Source organism: Arachis hypogaea, chromosome 2, assembly GCF_003086295.3.
Source record: "Arachis hypogaea cultivar Tifrunner chromosome 2, arahy.Tifrunner.gnm2.J5K5, whole genome shotgun sequence".
NCBI lineage: Eukaryota > Viridiplantae > Streptophyta > Magnoliopsida > Fabales > Fabaceae > Arachis > Arachis hypogaea.
The window spans coordinates 45,272,220-45,299,247 of NC_092037.1; the positions used below are offsets into that span (position 1 = coordinate 45,272,220).

Here is a 27,028-nt window from a genome sequence, read left to right on the forward strand (position 1 = left end):
GCATTCTTGGCAAAGTTCTTTCCACCTCAAAAATTGAGTAAGCTTAGAGTGGAAGTCCAAACCTTCAGACAGAAGGAAGGAGAATCCCTCTATGAAGCTTGGGAAAGATACAAACAATTAATCAGAAAGTGTCCTTCTGATATGCTTTCTGAATGGAGCATCATAGGTATTTTCTATGATGGTCTCTCTGAACTATCCAAGATGTCTTTGGATAGCTCTGCAGGAGGATTTCTTCATCTGAAGAAGACGCCTACTGAAGCTCAAGAACTGATTGAAATGGTTGCAAATAACCAATTCATGTACACTTCTGAAAGAAATCCTGTGAACAATGGGACTAGTCAGAAGAAAGGGGTTCTTGAGATTGACACTCTGAATGCCATATTGGCTCAGAACAAAATATTGACTCAACAAGTCAATATGATTTCTCAAAACCTGTCTGGAATGCAAAATGCACCAAGCAGTACTAAGGAGGCTTCATCTGAGGAAGAAGCTTATGATCCTGAGAACCCTTCAATAGAAGAGGTGAATTACATGGGAGAACCCTATGGAAACACCTACAATCCCTCATGGAGGAATCATCCAAATCTTTCATGGAAGGATCAACAGAGACCTCAACAAGGTTTCAATAACAATAATGGTGGAAGAAACAGGTTTAGCAATAGCAAGCCTTTTCCATCATCTTCTCAGCAACAGACAGAGAGTTCTAAGCAGAATACCTCTGACTTAGCAACCATGGTCTCTGATCTAATCAAAACCACTCAAAGTTTCATGACTGAAACAAGGTCCTCCATCAGAAATTTGGAGGGACAAGTGGGTCAGCTGAGCAAGAAAATTACTGAACTCCCTCCTAGTACTCTTCCAAGCAATACAGAAGAAAATCCAAAAGGAGAGTGCAAGGCCATCAACATGGCCGAATTTTGGGAGGAAGAAGAGGCAGTGAACGCCACTGAGGAAGACCTCAATGGACGTCCACTGACCTCCAATGAGTTCCCCAATGAGGAACCATGGGAATCTGAGGCTCAACTTGAGACCATAGAGATTCCATTGGACTTACTTCTGCCATTTATGAGCTCTGATGAGTATTCTTCCTCTGAAGAGGATGAGTATGTCACTGAAGAGCAAGTTGCTAAATACCTTGGAGCAATCATGAAGCTAAATGACAAGTTATTTGGAAATGAGACTTGGGAGGATGAACCCCCTTTGCTCACCAAAGAACTGGATAACTTGTCTAGGCAGAAACTGCCTCAAAAGAGACAGGATCCTGGGAAGTTTTCAATACCTTGTACCATAGGCACCATGACCTTCAAGAAGGCCTTGTGTGACTTAGGGTCAAGTGTAAACCTCATGTTTCTCTCTGTAATGGAGAAGTTAGGGATCTCTGAGGTACAAGCTGCAAGAATCTCACTAGAGATGGCAGACAACTCAAGAAAACAAGCCCATGGACTTGTAGAGGATGTTCTGGTTAAAGTTGAAGACCATTACATCCCTACTGATTTCATAGTCCTAGAGACTGGGAAGTGCATGGATGAATCCATCATCCTTGGCAGACCCTTCCTAGCCACTGCAAAGGCTGTGATTGATGTTGATAGAGGAGAGTTGATCATTCAAGTGAATGAAGAATCCCTTATGTTTAAGGCTCAAGGATATCCCTCTATCATCATGGAGAGGAAGCATGAAGAGCTTCTCTCAAAATAGAGCCAAACAGAGCCCCCACAGTCAAACTCTAAGTTTGGTGTTGGGAGGCCACAACCAAACTCTAAGTTTGGTGTTGAACTCCCACATTCAAACTCTAAGTTTGGTGTTGGGAGGTTCCAACATGGCTCTGAATATCTGTGAGGCTCCATGAGAGTCCTCTGTCAAGCTACTGACATTAAAGAAGCGCTTGTTGGGAGGCAACCCAATGTTATATTTTATCTATTTTATTTTGTTATTTTCTCTTTTTTGTAGGTTGATGATCATGAGAAGTCACAAAATCAATGAAAAAAGCAAAAACAGAATGAAAAACAGGAAGAAAAACAGCACACCCTGGAGGACGCACCTACTGGCGTTTAAACGCCAGTGAGGTTAGCTGTTGGGCGTTTAACGCCCAGTCTGGCACCATTCTGGGCGTTTAACGCCAGAAAGGGGCACCAGACTGGCGTTAAACGCCAGAAAGGGGCAAGAAGCTGGCGTTAAACGCCAGAAATGGGCACCAGCCCGGCGTTTAACGCCAGAAATGGCTCAAAACGTGATTTTGCTTGCCATTTGGTGCAGGGATGACTTTTCCTTGACACCTCAGGATCTGTGGACCCCACAGGATCCCCACCTACCCTACCACTCTCTCTCTTCTTCACCCATTCACCAATCACCTCAACACCTCTTCCCCAAAAATCCTTCACCTATCAAATCCTATCTTTCTCTTCACCACTCACATCCATCCTTCACAAAACCCCACCTACCTCACCATTCAAATTCAAACCACTTTCCCACCCAAACCCACCCTCAAATGGCCGAACCCTACCGTCCCCCTCTCCTATATAAACCCTCCTTCACTCCTTCATTTTCACACAACCTAAACACCACTTTTTCCCCTTCTTGGCCGAAAACAAAAGCCATTCCCTTTCCCCTCATTTCTTCTTCTTCTACTCTCTTCTTTCTTCTTTTGCTCGAGGACGAGCAAACCTTTTAAGTTTGGTGTGGTAAAAGCATTGCTTTTTGTTTTTCCATAACCACTTATGGCATCCAAGGCCAGAGAAACCTCTAGAAAGAGGAAAGGGAAGGCAAAAGCTTCCACCTCCGAGTCATGGGAGAAAGAAAGATTCATCTCAAGGGTGCATCAAGACCACTTCTATGAAGTTGTGGCCTTGAAAAAGGTGATCCCCGAGGTCCCTTTTTCACTCAAAAAGGGTGAATATCCGGAGATCCGACATGAGATCCGAAGAAGAGGTTGGAAAGTTCTTACCAACCCCATTCAACAAGTCAGAATCTTAATGGTTCAAGAGTTCTATGCCAATGCATGGATCACCAAGAACCATGATCAAAGTGTGAACCCGGATCCAAAGAATTATCTTACTATGGTTCGGGGGAAATACTTGGATTTTAGTCCGGAAAATGTAAGGTTGGCATTCAACTTGCCCATGATGCAAGGAGATGAACATCCTTACACTAGAAGGGTCAACTTTGATCAAAGGTTGGACCAAGTCCTCACAGTCATATGTGAAGAGGGCGCCCAATGGAAGAGAGATTCAAGAGGAAAGCCGGTTCAATTGAGAAGGCATGACCTCAAACCCGTGGCTAGAGGATGGTTAGAGTTTATACAACGCTCAATCATTCCCACTAGCAACCGGTCCGAAGTTACCATAGACCGGGCTATCATGATCCATAGCATCATGATTGGAGAAGAAATAGAAGTTCATGAGGTTATAGCCCAAGAACTCTATAAGGTGGCGGACAAGTCCTCTACCTTGGCAAGGTTAGCCTTCCCTCATCTCATTTGTCACCTCTGTTATTCAGTTGGAGTTGACATAGAGGGAGACATCCCTATTGATGAGGACAAGCCCATCACCAAGAAGAGGATGGAGCACACAAGAGACCCCACTCATCATGAGATCCCTGAGATTCCTCAAGGGATGCACGTTCCTCCACAAAACTATTGGGAGCAACTAAACACCTCCCTAGGAGAATTGAGTTCCAACATGGGACAACTAAGAATGGAGCATCAAGAACACTCCATCATCCTCCATGAAATTAGAGAAGATCAAAGAATCATGAGGGAGGAGCAACAAAGACAAGGAAGAGACATTGAGGAGCTCAAGCACTCCATAGGATCTTCAAGAGGAAGAAAGAGCCGCCATCACTAAGGTGGACCCGTTCCTTGATTTCCTTGTTCTTTATTCTTCTGTTTTTCGAATTTTAGTGCTTATGTGTATCTATGTTTGTATCTTGTGATCATTAGTGTCTTAGTGTCTATGCCTTAAAGTTATGAATGTCCTATGAATCCATCACCTTTCTTGAATAAAAACGTGCTTAAATTGAAAAGGAAGGAATTGCATGAATTTTGAATTTTATAACAGTTTAATTATTATGATGTGGTGGCAATATTTTTGTTTTCTGAATGTATGCTTAAACAGTGCATATGTATCTTGAATTTGTGGTTCATGAATGTTGGCTCTTGAAAGAATGATGAAAAAGGAGACATGTTACTGAGGATCTGAAAAATCATTACAATGATTCTTGAAGCAAGAAAAAGCAAAGAAAAAAAAAACGAAAAAAAAGAGAAAGAGAAAAGAAAGAAAAAGAAAGAAATAAAGTTGTGATCCAAGGCAATAAGAGTGTGCTTAAGAACCCTGGACACCTCTAGTTGGGGACTTTAGCAAAGCTGAGTCACAATCTGAAAAGGTTCACCCAATTATGTGTCTGTGGCATGTATGTATCCGGTGGTAATACTGGAAGACAGAGTGCTTTGGGCCACAGCCAAGACTCAATAAGTAGCTATGTTCAAGAATCATCATACTCTACTAGGAGAATCAATAACACTATCTGGATTCTAAGTTCCTAAAGAAGCCAATCATTCTGAATTTCAAAGGATAGAATGAGATGCCAAAACTGTTCAGAGGCAAAAAGCTAAAAGCCCCGCTCATCTAATTGATACTGATCTTCATAGATGTTTTTGGAATTCATTGCATATTCTCTTCTTTTTATCTTATTTGATTTTCAGTTGCTTGAGGACAAGCAACAATTTAAGTTTGGTGTTGTGATGAGCGGATAATTTGTATGCTTTTTGGCATTGTTTTTAGTGTGTTTTTAGTATGATCTAGTTAGTTTTTAGTATATTTTTATTAGTTTTTAGTTAAAATTCACTTTTCTGGACTTTACTATGAGTTTGTGTGTTTTTCTGTGATTTCAGGTATTTTCTGGTTGAAATTGAGGGACCTGAGCAAAAATCTGATTCAGAGACTAAAAAGGACTGCAGATGCTGTTGGATTCTGACCTCCCTGCACTCGAAGTGGATTTTCTGGCGCTACATGAGTCCAATTGGCGCGCTCTCAACGGCGTTGGAAAGTAGACATCCTGGGCTTTCCAGCAATATATGATAGTTCATACTTTGCCCAAGATTTGATGGCCCAAACCGGCGTTCAAAGTCACCCTCAGAAATCCCAGCGTTAAACGCCGGAACTGGCACCAAAATGGGAGTTAAACGCCCAAACTGGCACTAAAGCTGGCGTTTAACTCCAAGAAGAGTCTCTACACGAAAAATGCTTCATTGCTCAGCCCAAGCACACACCAAGTGGGCCCGGAAGTGGATTTTTATGTCATTTACTCATTTCTGTAAACCTTAGGCTACTAGTTTTCTATAAGTAGGACCTTTTACTATTGTATTTTCATCTATCTTTTGATCTTTGGAACCTTTTTCTTTAGATCTTTTGATCACTTTGGGAGGCTGGCCATTCGGCCATGCCTAGACCTTGTTCTTATGTATTTTCAACGGTGGAGCTTCTACACACCATAGATTAAGGTGTGGAGCTCTGCAGTACCTCGAGTTTTAATGCAATTACTATTGTTCTTCCATTCAATTCCGCTTGTTCTTGTTCTAAGATATCACTTGTTCTTTGACTTGATGAATGTGATGATCCGTGACACTCATCATCATTCTCACCTATGAACATGTGACTGACAACCACCTCTGTTCTACCTTCGATTGGGTGAATATCTCTTGGATTCTTTAATCGGAATCTTCGTGGTATAGGCTAGAACTGATGGCGGCATTCAAGAGAATCCGGAAGGTCTAACCTTGTCTGTGGTATTCTGAGTAGGATTCAATGACTAAATGACTGTGACGTGCTTCAAACTCCTAGCAGGCGGGGCGTTAGTGACAGACGCAAAAGAATCGATGGATTCTATTCCGGCCTGACCGAGAACCGACAGCTGAATTCCGCGTGCTGTGACAGAGCATATGCAATCGTTTTCACTGAGAGGATGGGAGGTAGCCATTGACAACGGTGAAACCCTACACAAGCTTGCCATGGAAAGGAGTAAGAAGGATTGGAAGAAGACAGTAGGAAAGCAGAGAGACGGAAGGGAAGGCATCTTCATGCGCTTATCTGAAGTTCCTACCAATGAATTACATAAGTACCTCTATCTTTATCTTATTGTTTATTTTCGTTCATCATCATATCCATTTGAGTTTGCCTGACTAAGATTTACAAGATGACCATAGCTTGCTTCATACTAACAATCTCCGTGGGATCGACCCTTACTCGCGTAAGGTTTATTACTTGGACGACCCAGTGCACTTGCTGGTTAGTTGTGCGAAGTTGTGTAATGCCATGGTATTGAACACCAAGTTTTTGGGGTTCATGACCGGGGATTATGAGAGTTGTGAAAAGTATTGTTCACAATTTCGCGCTACCAAAAAGCAAGCAGAAAAAGCCAAAAGCCCTTAAAACCAAAAGGCAAGGGTAAAAAGGATCCAAGGCGTTGAGCATCAATGGATAGGAGGGCGCAAGGAAATAAAATCCAGGCCTAAGCGACTAAATCAAGCTGTCCCTAACCATGTGCTTGTGTCATGAAGGTCCAAGTGAAAAGCTTGAGACTGAGTGGTTAAAGTCGTGATCCAAAGCAAAAAGAGTGTGCTTAAGAGCTCTGGACACCTCTAACTGGGGACTTTAGCAAAGCTGAGTCACAATCTGAAAAGGTTCACCCAGTCATATGTCTGTGGCATTTATGTATCCAGTGGTAATACTGGAAAACAAAGTGCTTAGGGCCATGGTCAAGACTCATAAAAGTAGCTGTGTTCAAGAATCAACATACTTAACTAGGAGAATCAATAACACTATCTGAACTCTGAGTTCCTATGGATGCCAATCATTCTAAACTTCTAAGGATAAAGTGAGATGCCAAAACTGTTCAGAAGTAAAAAGCTACAAAGTCCCGCTCATCTAATTAGAACTAATATTCATTGATATTTTGAGATTTAATATTCTCTTCTTTTTATCTTATTTGATTTTTAGTTTCTTGGGGACAAGCAACAATTTAAGTTTGGTGTTGTGATGAGCAGATAATTTATACGCTTTTTGGCATTGTTTTTAGGTAGTTTTAGTAGGATCTAGCTACTTTTAGGGATGTTTTATTAGTTTTTATGGAAAATTCATATTTCTAGACTTTACTATGAGTTTGTGTGTTTTTCTGTGATTTCAGGTATTTTCTGGCTGAAATTGAGGGACCTGAGCAAAAATCTGATAGGAGGCCGAAAAAGGACTACAGATGCTGTTGGATTCCGACCTTCCTGCACTCGAAATAAATTTTCTAGAGCTACAGAACTCCAAATGGCGTGCTCTCAATTGCGTTGGAAAGTAGACATCTAGGGCTTTTCAGAAATATATAATAGTCCATACTTTATTCGAGTTTAGATGACGCAAACTGCCGTTCAACGCCAGTTTCATGTTGCATTCTTGAGTAAAACGCCAGAAACATGTCACAAACCAAAGTTAAACACCAAAAACACGTTACAAGTTGGTGTTTAACCCCAAGAGAAGCCTCTGCACGTGTAAAGCTCAAGCTCAGCCCAAGCACACACCAAAGTGGGCTCCGAAAGTGGATTTCTGCACTTAGACTTATTTCTGTAAACCCTAGTAACTAGTTTAGTATAAGTAGAACTTTTTACTATTGTATTAGGAGTCTGGGTCATCTGGTTCCCTCTCTGGGGCCAGAACCAATGAACACCTTTATCGCTTATGTATTTTCAACGGTGGAGTTTCTACACACCATAGATTAAGGTGTGGAGTTCTGCTGTACCTCGAGTATTAATGCAAAGTACTATTGTTCTTCTATTCAATTCACGCTTATTCTTATTATAAGATATCCATTCGCACCTAAGAACCTGATGAATGTGATGATTATGTGACGCTCATCACCATTCTCACTTATGAACGTGTGCCTGACAACCACTTTCGTTCTACATGCAAATAAGCTTGACTGAATATCTCTTGGATTCCTTAATCAGAATCTTCGTGGTATAAGCTAGAATCCATTGGCAGCATTCTTAAGAATCCAGAAAGTCTAAAACTTGTCTGTGGTATTCCGAGTAGGATTCAGGGATTGAATGACTGTGACGAGCTTCAAACTCGTGACTGTAGGGCGTGGTGACAACGCAAAAGGATAGTAAATCCTATTCTTACATGATCGAGAACCGATAGATGATTAGCCATGCGGTGACAGCACACCTGGACCATTTTCACTGAGAGGACGGATGGTAGCTGATGAGCGGATAATTTGTACGCTTTTTGGCATTGTTTTTAGTATGTTTTTAGTATGATCTAGTTAGTTTTTAGTATATTTTTATTAGTTTTTAGTTAAAATTCACTTTTCTGGACTTTACTATGAGTTTGTGTGTTTTTCTGTGATTTCAGGTATTTTCTGGCTGAAATTGAGGGACCTGAGCAAAAATCTGATTCAGAGATTGAAAAGGACTGCAGATGCTGTTGGATTCTGACCTCCCTGCACTCGAAGTAGATTTTCTGGAGCTACAGAAGCCCAATTGGCGCGCTCTCAATGGCGTTGGAAATTAGACATCCTGGGCTTTCCAGCAATATATGATAGTCCATACTTTGCCCAAGATTTGATGGCCCAAACCGGCGTACAAAGTCACCCTCAGAAATCCCAGCGTTAAACGCCAGAACTGGCACCAAAATGGGAGTTAAACGCCCAAACTGGCACCAAAGCTGGCGTTTAACTCCAAGAAGAGTCTCTACACGAAAATTCTTCAATGCTCAACCCAAGCACACACCAAGTGGGCCCGGAAGTGGATTTTTATGTCATTTACTCATCTCTGTACACCCTAGGCTACTAGTTTTCTATAAGTAGGACCTTTTACTATTGTATTGGGGATCTTTTCAATCTTTTGGATCTTTTGATCATGTTTTGATGATTGAACCCTCATTGGGAGGCTGGCCATTCAGCCATGCCTAGACCTTGTTCTTATGTATTTTCAACGGTGGAGTTTCTACAAACCATAGATTAAGGTGTGGAGCTCTGCTGTACCTCGAGTATTAATGCAATTACTATTGTTCTTCTATTCAATTTCGCTTGTTCTTGTTCTAAGATATCACTTGTTCTTCAACTTGATGAATGTGATAATCCGTGACACTCATCATCATTCTCACCTATGAACGTGTGACTGACAACCACCTCCGTTCTACCTTCGATTGGGTGAATATCTCTTGGATTCTTTAACCGGAATCTTCGTGGTATAGGCTAGAACTGATGGCGGCATTCAAGAGAATCCGGAAGGTCTAACCTTGTCTGTGGTATTCTGAGTAGGATTCAATGATTGAATGACTGTGACGTGCTTCAAACTCCTGAAGGCGGGGCGTTAGTGACAGACGCAAAAGAATCACTGGATTCTATTCCGGCCTGATCGAGAACCGACAGATGGATAGCCGTGCCGTGACAGGGTGCGTTGAACATTTCCACTGAGAAGATGGGAGGTAGCCACTGACAACGGTGAAACCCTTGCTTAAGCTTGCCATGGAAAGGAGTAAGAAGGATTGGATGAAGGCAGTAGGAAAGCAGAGAGACAGAAGGGACAGCATCTTCATACGCTTATCTGAAGTTCCTACCAATGAATTACATAAGTATCTCTATCTTTATCTTTATGTTTTATGCGTTTATCACCATACCCATTTGAGTTTGCCTGACTAAGATTTACAAGGTGACCATAGCTTGCTTCATACCAACAATCTCTGTGGGATCGACCCTTACTCGCGTAAGGTTTATTACTTGGACGACCCAGTACACTTGCTGGTTAGTTGTGCGAAGTTGTGTTTATGCCATGGTATTGAACACCAAGTTTTTGGATTCATTACCGGGGATTATTTGAGTTGTGAAAAGTATTGATCACAATTTCGCATACCAGTAGCCATTGACAACGGTGATCCCCCAACATAAAGCTTGCCATGGAAAGGAGTAAGAATGATTGGATGAAAGCAGTAGGAAAGTAGAGATTCAGAAAGAACCCAGTATCTTCATGCGCTTATTTGAAATTCCCACCAATGAATTACATAAGTATCTCTATCTTTATTTTATGCCTTATTTATCTTTATATTAGAAAACTATTATAACCATTAGAATCCACCTGACTGAGATTTACAAGATAACCATAGCTTGCTTCATATCAACAATCTCCGTGGGATCGACCCTTACTCACGTAAGGTTTATTACTTGGACGACCCAGTGCACTTGCTGGTTAGTTGTGCGAAGTTGTGAAGAATGTGTGTGAACCATAGTATTGTGCACCAAGCTTTTTGGAGCCATTGCTAGGAATTGTTCGAGTTGTAAAAAGTATGAGTCACAATTTTGCCTATCAGGAGTGCGAAGACCCCTCCCCCAATTGTGTCCAGAATAATAGATGATAGCTTCGCATACCTAATTCTATGAAACTAAAGCCTTTATATAGGCTTTCCTAAATTACAAACTTAAATGAAATTAAAAGCAAATTACAATAAAATGAAAATAAACTATTCTAGATACTTCTTATGGCCTTGATTGGTTGACAATTGTGGCTTGAATAAGAGTTTTAGTGGGCTTGGTTGAAGGTTGGGGGCTGTAGGGAGAAGTTGGCGCAAGGTTTCAAGTGCCACTCCCACTTGAATTTGCTCTTTTGATTGTGACCCACTTTGCAACGTTGAAAGTATAGAGTTGTTTGGGGCTCAAATTAAATGTCCACTATGAAGTATTATATATTGTTGGAAATCCCTGGATGTTAGTGGTGGACGAAATTGTGATTTCTATCTTTTTGAGCTTTAGCATATATTGACTCTTAGAGCACTGTTTATTCTCACAACTCCGTTCAACTAACCAGCAAGTGTACTGGGTCGTCCAAGTAATAAACCTTACGTGAGTAAGGGTCGAATCCACAGAGATTGTTGGTATGAAGCAAGCTATGGCCACCTTGTAAGTCTCAGTCAGGCAGATTAAATTGGTTTATGATTTTTTGGAATAATTAATAAAAAGGAAATAATAAAAGGGATAGAATACTTATGCAGATTCATTGGTAGGAATTTCAGATAAGCGGGTGGAGATGCTGTAGAGCCCAAGCACGCCTGCTCTCCTACTGCTTCTACTCAATCCTTCTTACTCCTTTCCATGGCAAGCTTTGTATAGGGGTTCACCATCAACTGTGGCTACTTTCTTCCTCTCGGGGAAATATCCTGTGCGGCTGTCACTCGCACAGCTAACCAGTCTGGAGGCATCACCCATGGCTGATGGCTACATCCCATCCTCGCAGTGAAAACTAATGCTCACGCACTCTGTCACAGTACGGCTAATCACCGGTTGGTTCCCGCTCCTACTGGAATAGAATCCCTCTTTTGCGTCTGTCACTAACGCCCAGCAGGTTAAAGTTTGAAGCACGTCACAGTCATTCATTACCGGAATCCTACTCGGAATACCACAGACAAGGTGAGACTTTCCGGATTCCCAGGATCCTACTCGGAATACCACAGACAAGGTTAGACTTTCCGGATCCTCATAAATGCCGCCATCCATCTAGCTTATACCACGAAGATTCTGTTGGGGAATCTAAGAGATATACATTCAAGCTCTGTTGCATGTAGAACGGAAGTGGTTGTCAATCACGTACATTCATAAGTGAGAATAATAATGAGGGTAATCTGACTCATCACATTCATCATGTTCTTGGGTACGAATGAATATCTTGGAATAAGAATAAGATAGAAACCGAATAAGAGAAAATAGAATTGCATTGATACTTGAGATACAGCAGAGCTCCACACCCTTAATCTATGGTGTGCAGAAACTCCACCGTTAGAAATACATAAGCAAAGAGTTCAGGCATGGCCGAATGGCCAGCCCTCTCTAACGTGATCATAGGATTCAAAAGTACAATCCAGGATGTCTAATACAATAGATAAATGTCCTATATATACTAGACTAGCTACTAGGGTTTACATGAGTAAGTAATTGATGCATAAATCCACTTCCGGGGCCCACTTGGTATATGCTTGGGCTGAGCTTGATTAATCCACGTGTAGAGGCATTTCTTGGCGTCAAACTTAAGGTTATGACGTGTTTTGGGCGTTCAACTCCGGATCATGACGTTTTTCTGGCGTTTAACTCCAGACAGCAGCGTGTACTTGGCGTTTAACGCCAAGTTACGTCGTCATTCTTCGAATAAAGTATGGACTATTATATATTGCTGGAAAGCCCTGGATGTCTACCTTCCAACGCCATTGAGAGCGCGCCAATTGGAGTTCTGTAGCTCCAGAAAATCCATTTCGAGTGCAGGGAGGTCAGAATCCAACAGCATCAGCAGTCCTTTTGTCAGCCTTCTTCAGAGTTTTGCTCAAATCCCTCAATTTCAGTCAGAATTTACCTGAAATCACAGAAAAACACACAAACTCATAGTAAAGTCCAGAAATGTGAATTTAACATAAAAACTAATGAAAACATCCCTAAAAGTAGCTTAAACTTACTAAAAACTATATGAAAACAATGCCAAAAAGCGTATAAATTATCCGCTCATCACAACACCAAACTTAAATTGTTGCTTGTCCCCAAGCAACTGAAAATCAAATAGGATAAAAAGAAGAGAATATACTATAAAGTCCAAAATATCAATGAATATTAATTTAATTACATGAGCGGGACTTGTAGCTTTTTGCTTCTGAACAGTTTTGGCATCTCACTTTTTCCTTTGTAGTTCAGAGTGATTGGTGTCTCTAGGAACTTAGAATTTCAGATAGTGTTATTGACTTTCCTAGTTAGGCATGTTGATTCTTGAACACAGCTACTTATGAGTCTTGGCTGTGGCCCTAAGCACTTTGTCTTCCAGTATTACCACCGGATACACAAATGCCACAGACACATAACTGGGTGAACCTTTTCAGATTGTGACTCAGCTTTGCTAAAGTCCCCAGTTAGTGGTGTCCAGAGCTCTTAAGCACACTCTTTAGCTTTGGATCACGACTTTAACCATTCAGTCTCAAGCTTTTCACTTGGACCTTCATGACACAAGCACATGGTTAGGGACAGCTTGATTTAGCCGCTTAGGCCTGGATTTTAATTTCCTTGGGCCCTCCTATCCATTAATGCTCAAAGCCTTGGATCCTTGCTTTAAAATTTTCGCCACTTTTTTTTTTCACTGCTTTTTCTTGCTTCAAGAATCAATTTCATGATGTTTTTCAGATCATCAATAACATTTCTCTTTGTTCATCATTCTTTCAAGCACCAACAATTTTAACACTCATAAACAACAAGATCAAAAATATGCACTATTCATTCATTCATTCAGAAAACAAAAATTATTGCCACCACATCAATATAATTAAATTAAATTCACTAATAAATTCGAAAATTATGTACTTCTTGTTCTTTTGAATTAAAACATTTTTCTTTTAAGAGAGGTGAAAGACTAATGGATTTTATTCATAGCTTTAAGGCATGGTTACACACTAATGATCATGAAGTAGAGACACAAAAACATAGATAAACATAATACTTAAAAACCGAAAACAGAAAGAAAATAAAGAACAAGGAATGAATCCACCTCTAGTGGCGTCTTCTTCTTGAAGGACCAATGATGTTCTTCAACTCTTCTATATCCCTTCCTTGCCTTTGTTGCTCCTCCCTCATTGCTCTTTGGTCTTCTCTTATTTCTTGGAGAGTGAGGGCGTGTTCATGGTGTTCCACCCTTAGTTGTTCAACATTATGACTCAAGTCTTCCAAAGAGGTACTAAGTTGCTCCCAATAGTTGTTGGGAGGAAAGTGCATTCCTTGAGGCATTTGTTGATGATGAACTTCCTCATGTTCTTCTTGAGGGCCGTGAGGAACTTCCCTTGTTTGCTCCATCCTTTTCTTGGTGATGGGCTTGTCTTCTTCAATGGAGACATCTCCATCTATGATAACTCCGGCTGAATAACATAGATGGCATATGAGGTGGGGGAAAGCTAGCCGTGCCATGTATGAAGGCTTGTCGGCTATTTTGTAGAGTTCATTGGATATGACTTCATGAACTTCCACTTCCTCTCCAATCATGATGCTATGAATCATGATGGCCCGATCCACAGTAACTTCAGATCGGTTGCTTGTAGGGATGATGGATCTTTGGATGAACTCCAACCATCCTCTAGCTACAGGCTTGAGGTCCAGTCTTCTTAGTTGGACTGGTTTGCCTTTGGAGTCTACACTCCATTGGGCGCCTTCCACACAAATGTCCATTAGGACTTGGTCCAACCTTTGATTGAAGTTGACCCTTCTTGTGTAGGGGCGTTCATCACCTTGCATCATGGGTAGATGAAACGCCAACCTCACATTTTCCGGACTGAAATCTAAGTATTTCCCCCGAACCATTGTGATATAGTTCTTTGGATTCGGGTTCATACTTTGATCATGGTTCCTAGTGATCCATGCATTGGCATAGAACTCTTGAACCATCAATATTCCGACTTGTTGCATGGGGTTGGTTATGACTTCCCACCCTCTTCTTTGAATTTCATGTCGGATTTCCGGATACTCATTCTTTTTGAGCTTGAAAGGGACCTCGGGGATCACCTTTTTCTTTGCCACAACATCATAGAAGTGGTCTTGGTGGCTCTTGGAGATGAATCTCTCCTTCTCCCATGACTCGGAAGTGGAAGCTTTTGCCTTCCCTTTTCCTTTTCTTAAGGAAACTCCGGTCTTGGGTGCCATTGATGGTGAATGAAAAATAAAAAGCTTAGGCTTTTTACCACACCAAACTTAAAATTTGCTCGTCCTCGAGCAAAAAAGAAAAGAAGAGTAGAAGAAGAAGAAGAAAATTTTAGTAGAGAAGGGGAGGAGGGGGTTCGGCTATAGGAGAGAAGAAGGGGTTTTTGGTGTGTGAAAATGAAGAAGAAAGGAGAGGTATTTATAGGGTGAGGGAGGGTTGGGTTTCGGCCATTTTGGGGGGGAATGGGTGGGAAATTGAATTTGAATTTGATGAGGGTAGGTGGGGTTTATGGGGAAGAGGAGGTTGATGTGAATGGTGCATGGGGAAATTGGGAAGAGGGGTTGAGGTGATTGGTGAAGGTTTTTGGGAAGTGTGACATTGAAAATGAGATTTGGATTAGGAGAGTGTGATTAGGATTAAAAGAAAAGGTAGGTGGGGATCCTGTGGGGTCCACAGATCCTGAGGTGGGGATCCTGTGGGGTCCACAGGTCCTGAGGTGAAAAGAAATACCATTCCTTCACCCTATAGGCGTGTAAATTGCCTTCATGCATCATTCTGGCGTTCAAACGCCCATTGGTGCATGTTCTGGGCGTTAAACGCCCATGTGATGCTTGTTTCTGGCGTTGAACGCCAGTTTCAAGCCTGTTTTTGGCGTTCAGCGCCAGATTGTCCTCTGTGTGCGCATCCTGGCGTTAAACGCCAGGATGTAGCTTGTTTTGGGCGTTCGGCGCCAGAAAGATGCTCTGTTCTGGCGTTGAACGACAGCCAGATGCATCTTCTGGGCGTTGAACGCCAGCCCGTGCGTCCTCCAGGGTGAAAAATTTTTTTCTTCTGTTTTTGACTCTGTTTTTAATTTCTTTTGATTTTTTCGTGACTGCTCATGATCATGTACCTAATTAAACACAAAAATAACAAAGAAACAAAATAAAATAAAATTAGATAAATAAAATTGGGTTGCCTCCCAACAAGCGCTTCTTTAATGTCAATAGCTTGACAGTGGCTCTCATGGAGCCACAAGATGATCAGGTCAATTTTAGTGTGTGGTCTCCATACCAAACTTAGAGTTTGGATATGGAGTTTGAACACCAAACTTAGAGTTTGGTTGTGGCCTCACAACACCAAACTTAGAGTTTGACTGTGTGGGCTCTTCTTGACCTTGAACTGAGAGAAGCTCTTCATGCTTACTCTCTTTTGTCACAGAGGGATGGCCATGTGCTTGAAACACAAGGTATTCCCCATTCAATTGAAGGACTAACTCTCCTCTGTTGACATCTATCACAGCTTCTGCTATGGCTAGGAAAGGTCTTCCTAGGATGATGCATTCATCATCTTCCTTCCTAGTATCTAGGATTATGAAATCAGCAGGGATGTAAAGGCCTTCAACCTTTACTAGCACGTCCTCTACTATTCCATAAGCTTGTCTCATTGACTTGTCTGCCAATTGTAATGAGAACAAGGCAGGTTGTACCTCAATGATTCCCAGCTTCTCCATTACAGAGAGTGGCATCAGATTTATCCCTGACCCAAGATCACATAGAGCTTTCTCAAAGCTCATGGTGCCAATGGTGCAAGGTATTAAGAACTTGCCAGGATCTTGTTTCTTTTGAGGTAGAGTTTCCTGAATCCAAGTATCTAAGTCACTAATGAGCAAGGGAGGTTCACTTTCCCAAGTCTCATTACCAAATAGCTAGGCATTCAGCTTCATGATAGCTCCTAGATATTGAGTAACTTGCTCTCCAGTCACATCTTCATCCTCTTCAGAGGATGAATATTCTTCAGAGCTCATGAATGGCAGAAGGAGAGTTAATGGAATCTCTATGGTCTCTAGATGAGCCTCAGATTCCTCAGGATCCTTAATAGGAAACTCCTTCTTGTTTGAGGAACGTCCCAGGAGGTCTTCCTCACTAGGATTTTCGTCCTCCTCCTCCTTTATGCATTCGGCCACTTTGATTAAATCAATGGCCTTGCACTCTCCTTTTGGATTTTCTTCTGTATTGCTTGGAAGAGTACTGGGAGGAGTTTCAATGACTTTCTTACTCAGCTGGCCCACGTGTGCCTCCAAATTCCTAATGGAGGATCTTGTTTCATTCATGAAACTGAAAGTGGCCTTTGACAGATCAGAGACTATATTGGCTAAATTAGAATTGTTTTGTTCAGAGTTTTCTGTCTGTTGCTGAGAAGATGATGGATATGGCTTACTATTATTCAGCCTATTGCGTCCACCATTGTTAAAGCCTTGTTGAGGCTTTTGTTGATCTTTCCAGGAGAAATTTGGATGATTTCTCCATGATGAATTATAGGTGTTTCCATAAGGTTCACCTAAGTAATTAACCTCTGCCATGGCAGGGTTCTCAGGATCATAAGCTTCTTCAGAAGCTACCTCTCTAGTACTGTTGGATGCATGTTGCAATCCATTCAGATTTTGAGAGATTATGTTGACCTGTTGAGTCAACATTTTGTTCTGAGCCAATATGGCATTCAGAGCATCAATTTCAAGAACTCCTTTCTTCTGAGGTACCCCATTATTCACGGAATTCCTCTCAGAGGTATACATGAACTGGTTGTTTGCAACCATGTCAATGAGTTCTTGGGCCTCTTCAGGCGTTTTCTTCAGGTGAATAGATCCACCTGCAGAATGTCCAATGACATTTTCGAAAATTCAGATAGACCATAATAGAATATATCTAATAAGGTCCATTCTGAAAACATGTCAGATGGACATCTCTTGGTCAGCTGCTTGTATCTTTCCCAAGCTTCATAGAGGGATTCACCATCTTTTTGCTTGAAGGTTTGAACATCCACTCTTAGCTTGCTCAGCTTTTGAGGAGGAAAGAACTTATCCAAGAAAGCAGTGACCAGCTTATCCCAGGAGTCCAGGCTATCCTTAGGTTGTGAATCCAACCATATTCTAGCTCTGTCTCTTACAGCAAAAGGGAAAAGCATGAGTCTGTAGACTTCAGGATTAACTCCATTCGTCTTTACAGTATCACAGACTTGCAAGAATTCAGTTAAAAACTGATAAGGATCTTCAGATGGAAGTCCATAAAACTTGCAGTTTTGTTGCATTAATGCAACTAGTTGAGGCTTAAGCTCAAAGTTATTGGCTCCAATGGCAGGAATGGAGATGCTTCTTCCATCAAACTTGGATGTTGGCTTTGTGAAGTCACCAAGCATTCTCCTTGCATTATTATTATTATTATTTTCGGCTGCCATGTCCTTCTCCTGTTCGAAAACTTCTGAAAGGTTATTTCTGGATTGTTGTAATTTAGCTTCTCTTAATTTTCTCTTCAGAGTCCTTTCAGGTTCTGGATCAACTTCAACAAGAGTGCCCTTTTCCCTGTTCCTGCTCATATGAAAGAGAAGAAAACAAGAAAAGAAAAAGAAATCCTCTATGTCACAGTATAGAGATTCCCTTATGTTAGTAGAAGAAGAAAGAGGTAGAAGAATGAAGAAGGAGGTTCGGATTTGTGGATGAAGAGAGGTGAAGAGAAGTGTTAGTAATTAATTAATTAAATAGAATAAGAAAAGAGAAAGAAATTTTCGAAAATAATTTTGAAAAAAAGGTTAGTGATTTTCGAAAATCAAAGACAAAACATAATTAAAATTAAAATTTAGAACAAAAAGAATTTTTGAAAAAGAGAGAGAGAGTTTTCGAAAATTAGAGAGGGAAAAGTAGTTAGGTGGTTTTGAAAAAGATAAGAGACAAACAAAAAGTTAGTTAGTTGATTGAAAGAGATTTGAAATCAAATTTTGAGAAGGATAAGAAGATAAGAAGTTAGATAAGATATTTTGAAATCAAATTTTGAAAAGATAAAATTTTTGAAAAAGATAGGATAAAAGATAAAAAGATATATTTGAAAAAGATATTTTGAAAAAGATTTAATTTTTTTAAAATTACTTAACTAACAAGAAACTACAAGATAGGATTCTAGAATTTAAAGATTGAACCTTTCTTAACAAGAAAGTAACAAACTTCGAATTTTTGAACCAATCACATTAATTGTTAGCTTAATTTTCGAAAATTTGATAAAAAGATAAGAAAAAGATTTTGAAAATATTTTGAAAAATAATTTTTGAAATTTTCGAAAATGATAAAAAAAAATGAAAAAGATATGATTTTTGAAAAAGATTTTGAAAAGATGAGATTTTTTTTAAAATTGAATTTTTGACTTGACTTGTAAGAAACAACTAATTTTGAAAATTTTTGACCAAGTCAACCCAAAATTTCAAAATTTTGGAGGGAAATAAGGAAAAGATATTTTTTTTATTTTTGAATTTTTAAAGAAAAACACAAAAATGACCCAGAACATGAAAATTTTGGATCAAGACACAAGATGCATGCAAGAATGCTATGAATGTCAAGATGAACACCAAGAACACTTTGAAGATCATGATGAACATCAAGAACATTATTTTGAAAAATTTTTGATGCAAAGAAAACATGCAAGACACCAAACTTAAAAATTTTTAATGCATGGAAAATATGAATGCAAAAATGCACATGAAAAACAACAAAAGACACAAAACAAAAAATTCATCAAGATCAAACAAGAAGACTTGTCAAGAACAACTTGAATATCATGAAGAACACTATGAATGCATGGGATTTTCGAAAAAATGCAAGAAAAATTTTAAAAACATGCAATTGACACCAAACTTAAAAATTAACACAAGACTCAAACAAGAAACACAAAATATTTTTGATTTTTTTGATTTTCTAATTTTTTTGTATTTTTATTTTAATTTTTTTCGAAAAAACATTTTTGGAAAAACGAAAAATAAAAAGAAAAATTTTTGAAAAAGATTTTTGAAAAGAAAATTACCTAATCTGAGCAACAAGATGAACCGTTAGTTGTCCATACTCGAACAATCCCCGGCAACGGCGCCAAAAACTTGGTGGACGAAATTGTGATTTCTATCTTTTTGAGCTTTAGCATATATTGACTCTTAGAGCACTGTTTATTCTCACAACTCCGTTCAACTAACCAGCAAGTGTACTGGGTCGTCCAAGTAATAAACCTTACGTGAGTAAGGGTCGAATCCACAGAAATTGTTGGTATGAAGCAAGCTATGGCCACCTTGTAAGTCTTAGTCAGGCAGATTAAATTGGTTTATGATTTTTTGGAATAATTAATAAAAAGGAAATAATAAAAGGGATAGAATACTTATGCAGATTCATTGGTAGGAATTTCAGATAAGCGGGTGGAGATGCTGTAGAGCCCAAGCACGCCTGCTCTCCTACTGCTTCTACTCAATCCTTCTTACTCCTTTCCATGGCAAGCTTTGTATAGGGGTTCACCATCAACTGTGGCTACTTTCTTCCTCTCGGGGAAATATCCTGTGCGGCTGTCACTCGCACAGCTAACCAGTCTGGAGGCATCACCCATGGCTGATGGCTACATCCCATCCTCGCAGTGAAAACTAATGCTCACGCACTCTGTCACAGTACGGCTAATCACCGGTTGGTTCCCGCTCCTACTGGAATAGAATCCCTCTTTTGCGTCTGTCACTAACGCCCAGCAGGTTAAAGTTTGAAGCACGTCACAGTCATTCATTACCGGAATCCTACTCGGAATACCACAGACAAGGTGAGACTTTCCGGATTCCCAGGATCCTACTCGGAATACCACAGACAAGGTTAGACTTTCCGGATCTTCATAAATGCCGCCATCCATCTAGCTTATACCACGAAGATTCTGTTGGGGAATCTAAGAGATATACATTCAAGCTCTGTTGCATGTAGAACGGAAGTGGTTGTCAATCACGTACATTCATAAGTGAGAATAATAATGAGGGTAATCTGACTCATCACATTCATCATGTTCTTGGGTACGAATGAATATCTTGGAATAAGAATAAGATAGAAACCGAATAAGAGAAAATAGAATTGCATTGATACTTGAGATACAGCAGAGCTCCACACCCTTAATCTATGGTGTGCAGAAACTCCACCGTTAGAAATACATAAGCAAAGAGTTCAGGCATGGCCGAATGGCCAGCCCTCTCTAACGTGATCACAGGATTCAAAAGTACAATCCAGGATGTCTAATACAATAGATAAATGTCCTATATATACTAGACTAGCTACTAGGGTTTACATGAGTAAGTAATTGATGCATAAATCCACTTCCGGGGCCCACTTGGTGTATGCTTGGGCTGAGCTTGATTAATCCACGTGTAGAGGCATTTCTTGGCGTCAAACTTCAGGTTATGACGTGTTTTGGGCGTTCAACTCCGGATCATGACGTTTTTCTGGCGTTTAACTCCAGACAGCAGCGTGTACTTGGCGTTTAACGCCAAGTTACGTCGTCATTCTTCGAATAAAGTATAGACTATTATATATTGCTGGAAAGCCCTGGATGTCTACTTTCCAACGCCATTGAGAGCGCGCCAATTGGAGTTCTGTAGCTCCAGAAAATCCATTTCGAGTGCAGGGAGGTCAGAATCCAACAGCATCAGCAGTCCTTTTGTCAGCCTTCTTCAGAGTTTTGCTCAAATCCTTCAATTTCAGTCAGAATTTACCTGAAATCACAGAAAAACACACAAACTCATAGTAAAGTCCAGAAATGTGAATTTAACATAAAAACTAATGAAAACATCCCTAAAAGTAGCTTAAACTTACTAAAAACTATATGAAAACAATGCCAAAAAGCGTATAAATTATCCGCTCATCAGTTAGCTTTCCAGCACCACTAGAATCAACTCATTTGAATATCTATAGTTCAAGTTATGCCCATTTGAAGATGAATAGGTCAGTCAGTCAAGTAGCCTGGCGTACCACGCCCACTTCTTAACGTGCCATGCCCATATGTTATAAAACTGGCGTGCCACGCCCACTCTTTGGTGTGCCACGCCTTCAATGATGTACAAAATCTTTCTCTTTGGCCATTAGAACTGGAGTGCCACGCCCAGAACCTGGCGTGCCGTGCCCATTATGAAAATAGAGCTGGCGTGCCACGCCTTCGATATCAAGCGGCACGCCCAAGTTTTGCAATGTTGAAATAACGGCCCTTTTCATCTCCAGTTTTAATGTCCACCCTAGAGTGTTATATATCGTTGGAAAGATCTTGATGTCAGCTTTCCAACGCCACTAAAATCAGATTATTTGGACCTCTACAACTCAAGTTATATTCATTTGAAGATGAAAAGATCAGGCTGGTAACTCTGTAGTGATGTGTTTTTCTCCTTGTGTTTTCGGGGTCAATATCTTCCTCAATTCCAGTGTCCATTATAAAGTGTTATATATGGTTGGAAAGCTCTGTATGTCTACTTTATAATGGAGGTGGAATCACGTCATTTGGAGGTGTGTAACTCAAGATATCTTTATTTGAATGAGAGGAGGTCAAGCTGGCATATGCCTCGGCGTGCCACGGCCACTTCTTGGCGTGCCACGCCCACAGTGGGGCTCAAAATTACTCCTCTGGAATTTAAGCCTGGCGTGCCACAACCATAGCACCAAGTGGCATGCCCTCTTTGAGACTTGTCTTCACAAACTTGGCGTGCCACGCCCATAGCACCAAGTTGCACGCCCTCAGCTTCAAGTGGCACGTCCATTGTTGAGAGTTGGTTCAAAAGATTGGCGTGCCACGCCCAGAGCTTCATGTGGCACGCCCAGCTTTACACGCCCAGCTTTATTTGTTATTTCCTTCTCCTTTTATTGCTCTTTTCACCTGAAATTCAGCACAAACCCATTTCAAAGCAATGTACCATAATATATATTATTTGGTTCATGAAATTACATTGATTCAATGAGATTATGCTCTCTTTATGGTCCTTTTAGATAAGAAAAAGAGGTAAATAATGCAAGTCATCAACCGTAAGTACCAACACAGCATCCACAGTGGTCTTGAGAAGTGAGGAAGCTTTTAACCTAGGGTTTTCTTGTAAATGTGAAGGTTAGAGGAAGGGATTTTATGGAAACATACCATTTCAAAAGCAACTAAAACGTTGCTTCCCACTCAAAAGACGTCGCTTTTATGGTAAAGGGGGTAGACAAATTAGCCCCTGTTCGTCTCAACTTGTCCATCTCAGCAACGAATGAACACGTCATTCAGCTTATATGACAGGTCATGCACCGAACGAGACAACTCAGCGTTTTTCGTCAAGTCTCGCCGAAAAAAAAATATCTGAAAACCATTTTGTGTGACGAAAATCGGGAACAGAAACTGAAGCAGATCAATTTTATTTTGAGAGATCGCGTTGTCAATTTTAAAAATAGACGGAGGCTAGGTTGGTAGTTAACTCTTTTTTTTTTTTAGCTTCAAAAAGTGTCAGGAAAGACTCCGAAATGAACTTCCTAGAAGTGTTGCTTGAGTGATAAGTCCAAAATAACAATAATAAAAAATAAAAATAACCTTTACAGGATTAGGGTTTTACTTCATGTGGCGCAGTGCTGGTTCCAACTGGTTCCGCCGGTTATCGGCGGCGGCGCGGCGCTACGCTGATGACGAAGGCGATTGGCTCTACTCCTCGGAATGGTGGGGCACGGACTATGACTGCAGCCACTCCGTTCTCCAATCAAATTCCGGCAAGGGAAACGGTGTCGTATCTGTCGTCGCACATCCTTCCTCCAAACCCGTTAGTTTTCGCACTTTCCCAACGCTAATTCTGATTTCTCCTTAAGTTGTGCTTGGATCCCAAAATAATTTGAAACTCAGTGAAAGTAGACTAAATTAAAGATATTCAAGTCTCTCTTTTGGTAACATGTATTTTAACAGTCGAATTCGTGGGTCATGGATAAGAGAAATTAAGATGCTTTAATTAGTAATTTCTTTGTGTTTTAAATTCCTTGAAAATAAAAATGGTGAAAGTGCTTCATCAAATCAAAACTTGGGGTGTGAACTACTTTAAATTCCGGGCAATTGTCCCACCCAGTAAAGAGAGGGATAAGTCGTATCAAAATACTACGTATTTCTGTTAACCGTTTGAGATTTGTGCATGATTACATTAACGGAACTTGGTTAGGGTTGTCTCGGTTTCAGAGTAGAATGCATTGGCCTAGTGTAGAGCGATGGCTGCAGCAGAGGTGGGAGCAGGTACATGTGGGATACGGGGATGGAGGGAATCTGAGGGTGCTTGGATATGAGTGGCGCGTGCTCCGGTTCAACCATGTTACTCGCCAGAGCACTGCAAAAGTCATGGCTGTTTACCATGAGGATAAGCCAGAATCTGTCTATCTAATACAGCAACCTCATTGCTTGGCCGTTCCATGTACATTCCTCAACCATTTTCTATACTGAAGATAATTCTTTTGGGTTACTTTCTGATAATATCTGGTAATTGGTTTGGGATTTTGGTGAATTAGCTTGGCCTATAAAGGTGAAAAAAACAAAAAGATCTTTTACATAATTTTTCAAAGGGGGAGGTGCTTGATTGGTTGATCGTATAGGTATTTATTTAGTGATTGCTATACAACATGCTGTTTTTTAAGATAAGAGAAGCTGCTAGGAAGAATGCAATTTAGTTGTGTATTATATGTCTAAATCGACTAAATTCAAGGTTAAGTATCGGATTTAACTAAATCTAACCTTGACTTGTGAAGAACTTTGAGAATTAAAAGAAATCTTGTGCTCTGGTATGTGGACTGTGGTTTCCGAGGTCAATCAAATGATCCTTATTCAAGGTTTTATATATATATATGGGTTCTTGTGTGATGTAGTATATTTGTGGCTTGGACAATTCTATGATGAAGAGGTTTTATTGTGAACAGAATGAAGAGGAGTTTATAATCAGCTTTAAAAAATTAACAAAAATAAAATGATATATTCTCCTAGATAGGTATTTAACTATCTGTCAAAGAGAATCTTCATCTCTTCACCAATTTTTCTCTTCGTCATAGCATGCACCTTTTGGCTTGGATCTGAGTGAAATTCGCTTTTTGTTTGGTATGTACCATCTATTTGGGAGGCTGCAGGCACAGACTATAGCATTAAATTTGTGAAAAGCAATTTAGTTAGTTGCTTTTGAATAGTTTTATTATTGAGCTTTTTCCTATCTTCCTTTTTATTTTTTATTTTTTTTTTTGTTGGTGTGTGTGTTCTGAGATGACAATTTATACTGTCAGTTCTAATAAGATTTGCTTAATGCATGTCACTTGAATGATCTGGGCCATTTATGCTTGGTAACTAGTAGTTAACGTATGGGCAATCAATCTCCTAGATTTTGATGTTTTTATTGGTTATATAATTTTCCAGTAACTTGTGAGGTAATTTATTGGTCATGGTTCTTAAATTTTTATTTTTGTTTCTTGCTGCCCTTATAGTAGATGTTCACTTCCTGTTCAATTAAATGTTAACTGTTCTTTTAATTTATGTTGTTCCATTTTGCAGATTTGAAGAGTATGGTATCTAGTGGGTTGACTACTTTAGCATCATGTAATTATGAGATTAACAGTGCACTGCAAGGAAAGAAAAATATGCACATTTTATGCATCGGACATGGTGGGGGGAGTTTACCTCTGTTTTTGGCTAGTAAAATCCAAGGTGAAAATTCTAGTTTTATAGCTTTTCTCTGTATTTATTGGTAGCTTGGAATATCCAAGAAAATTATTGTTGAGTGGGAAAAAAGCTATATTTCTTGATGTTTTCCAAACTGATTAGCTCTGGAAAATTTACTGTTGGATAGCAATTTCAATAGATAAGGCAAAGTGTGAGTCGATTCAAAATGAAAGAATTATCATAAATATTCTTTACATATTGCCTTCGCATGTAACTTTTAAAAGCTAAAAGAACAAGTATTTTTTGTTTTACCTAATACAAAATAATAATTTATGCTTTTGAAAAATTCAAGCAATTCTCCAATAAGCACCCACATATTCTATTGCCATAATGGCAATCCCTCATTCCTCTCTCCCCTTACAAGTTATTAGGCCCTAAGATTTCACTGAACCCTCCAATATTCTGATTGAGTAATTTCCAAACTGCTCCTGAATTTTTTCTGGCTTAAAAACTTGAAGTCCATTGGGAAATTTGTCTCTAATCCTAGCAGCTAAACTGTTGGTGGTAGAGACGTAGAGAAGAGAGGCTCTAGAATCATCCTATATGCAGAGTAAATAAGTTTCTTGCTTATCGTGATCAGTATTTCCTAAGCAATATGAGATCCGTGATTCAATGTAGCTTTCATTTGTAAGTAATTTTACATGCTTATCTAAAACAATGTGCTTTCGTGAAGTAACTTCAGTTCACGATGTTCGTCCTTTCACACCTGTCTTAATTTTCTGTCCACTTTTCAGGTGCCATTGTCCACATAGTTGAAATTGATCCCCTTGTTATCTCAGCATCAATTCAAGCCATGGGGTTCCCAGCTTTCTCACTTATGACACAGTCAGGCTACCGAGCTTTCACAAAACCTGATGTCATTAATGAAGTTATGTGGAAAGGAACTCATGAAAGGCTTTACCTCTACGAAGCAGATGCAGAGGAATTTATTACTAAAAGCAACAACCTATATGATATGATCTTTATTGATGCTTATGATGGTGATGATATATTTCCCCACAAGTTCTGGAACCCAGATTTGCCATTTCTAAAAGCCCTTAGTAGTAGGCTCCATCCAAAGCACGGCACTGTCGTGGTGAACCTGCATTCGGACTCTGATGTCTTGAACAATGTTGGATCTTTCCCATCTGAATTGGAGCTAGTCTTGCCTATGGGAAAGTATGTATATCAAGTTTGCCGTGCATACAAGGATGTGGTTTTAGGTACGGGAAACTCATGCAAAGAAAAAGGGGGCCATGGCCTTGCTTTCACTGTTGCAGTACCTTGGGTCTGTAATACGTCCCTGGTTGTGTGTAGAGGTTTCTCTCTAGATAGTGAGTATATCAACAGGAATTTGATTGTGAATGCACTCATATCTAAATCCCTAGAACTGGAACATGTTTTGGACTTGCCATTTCCATGTTTGGAATACTTAAAAAAAGGTTTTGTTCTGGTTGAGTAATTTGTTTTCCAAAATATAGGTGGTCATTGATAATTAGTTCTCTTATCCTCGTTTACTTATTTGCTCCCTTCTGTGCTTGTGTTTCAATGGAAATATTTTAATTCGATACTTCACTTCTCACATATTTTCCCATAAAATAAATAATCATTAGAGTAATTAGACTCTGGAAAACAAAATAACTAAACTTGTTATAATAAAAGAATCAACTTTTATATTATTATAAACAATTTTTTTTTTAAACACCAAGAATATATTGGTTGATTGGTGGCTTATGTTTCATATTCATGTATCATGGTTGAGTGTGACATATATTTTGGATGACTAAATTTCCAAAATGGTCATTCGAATTCAGTTTGTACACTAATTATACTCTTGAGTTTTCAATTACACCATTTTGGACTTCGAGAT

At 39.8% G+C, this 27,028-nt stretch overlaps 1 protein-coding gene and 1 non-coding gene across 3 annotated transcripts in view; one reads left to right on the forward strand and one right to left on the reverse strand.

Moving 5' to 3' along the window:
• The window catches only part of LOC112743666 (uncharacterized), a 120,492-nt gene extending 93,836 nt beyond the window's left edge, over positions 1-26,656 (forward strand). The window contains exons 2-5 of one of the 2 annotated variants that reach the window (XM_025792969.3): positions 22,942-23,260; positions 23,665-23,893; positions 25,012-25,164; positions 25,914-26,656. In XM_025792969.3, coding sequence (XP_025648754.1) covers positions 23,063-23,260; positions 23,665-23,893; positions 25,012-25,164; positions 25,914-26,620 — 1,287 coding nt within the window. In that variant the 5' untranslated portion in view covers positions 22,942-23,062 and the 3' untranslated portion in view covers positions 26,621-26,656. Of the gene's footprint in view, positions 1-22,941; positions 23,261-23,647; positions 23,894-25,011; positions 25,165-25,913 lie in introns of those variants that run through there. The other variant, XM_025792973.3, reaches the window with a different exon arrangement.
• Positions 40-147, reverse strand: LOC112766636 (small nucleolar RNA R71). Its single transcript, XR_003184465.1, has one exon. It is a non-coding gene; the product is annotated as a small nucleolar RNA R71 (small nucleolar RNA).
• Positions 26,657-27,028: the final 372 nt, after the last annotated feature.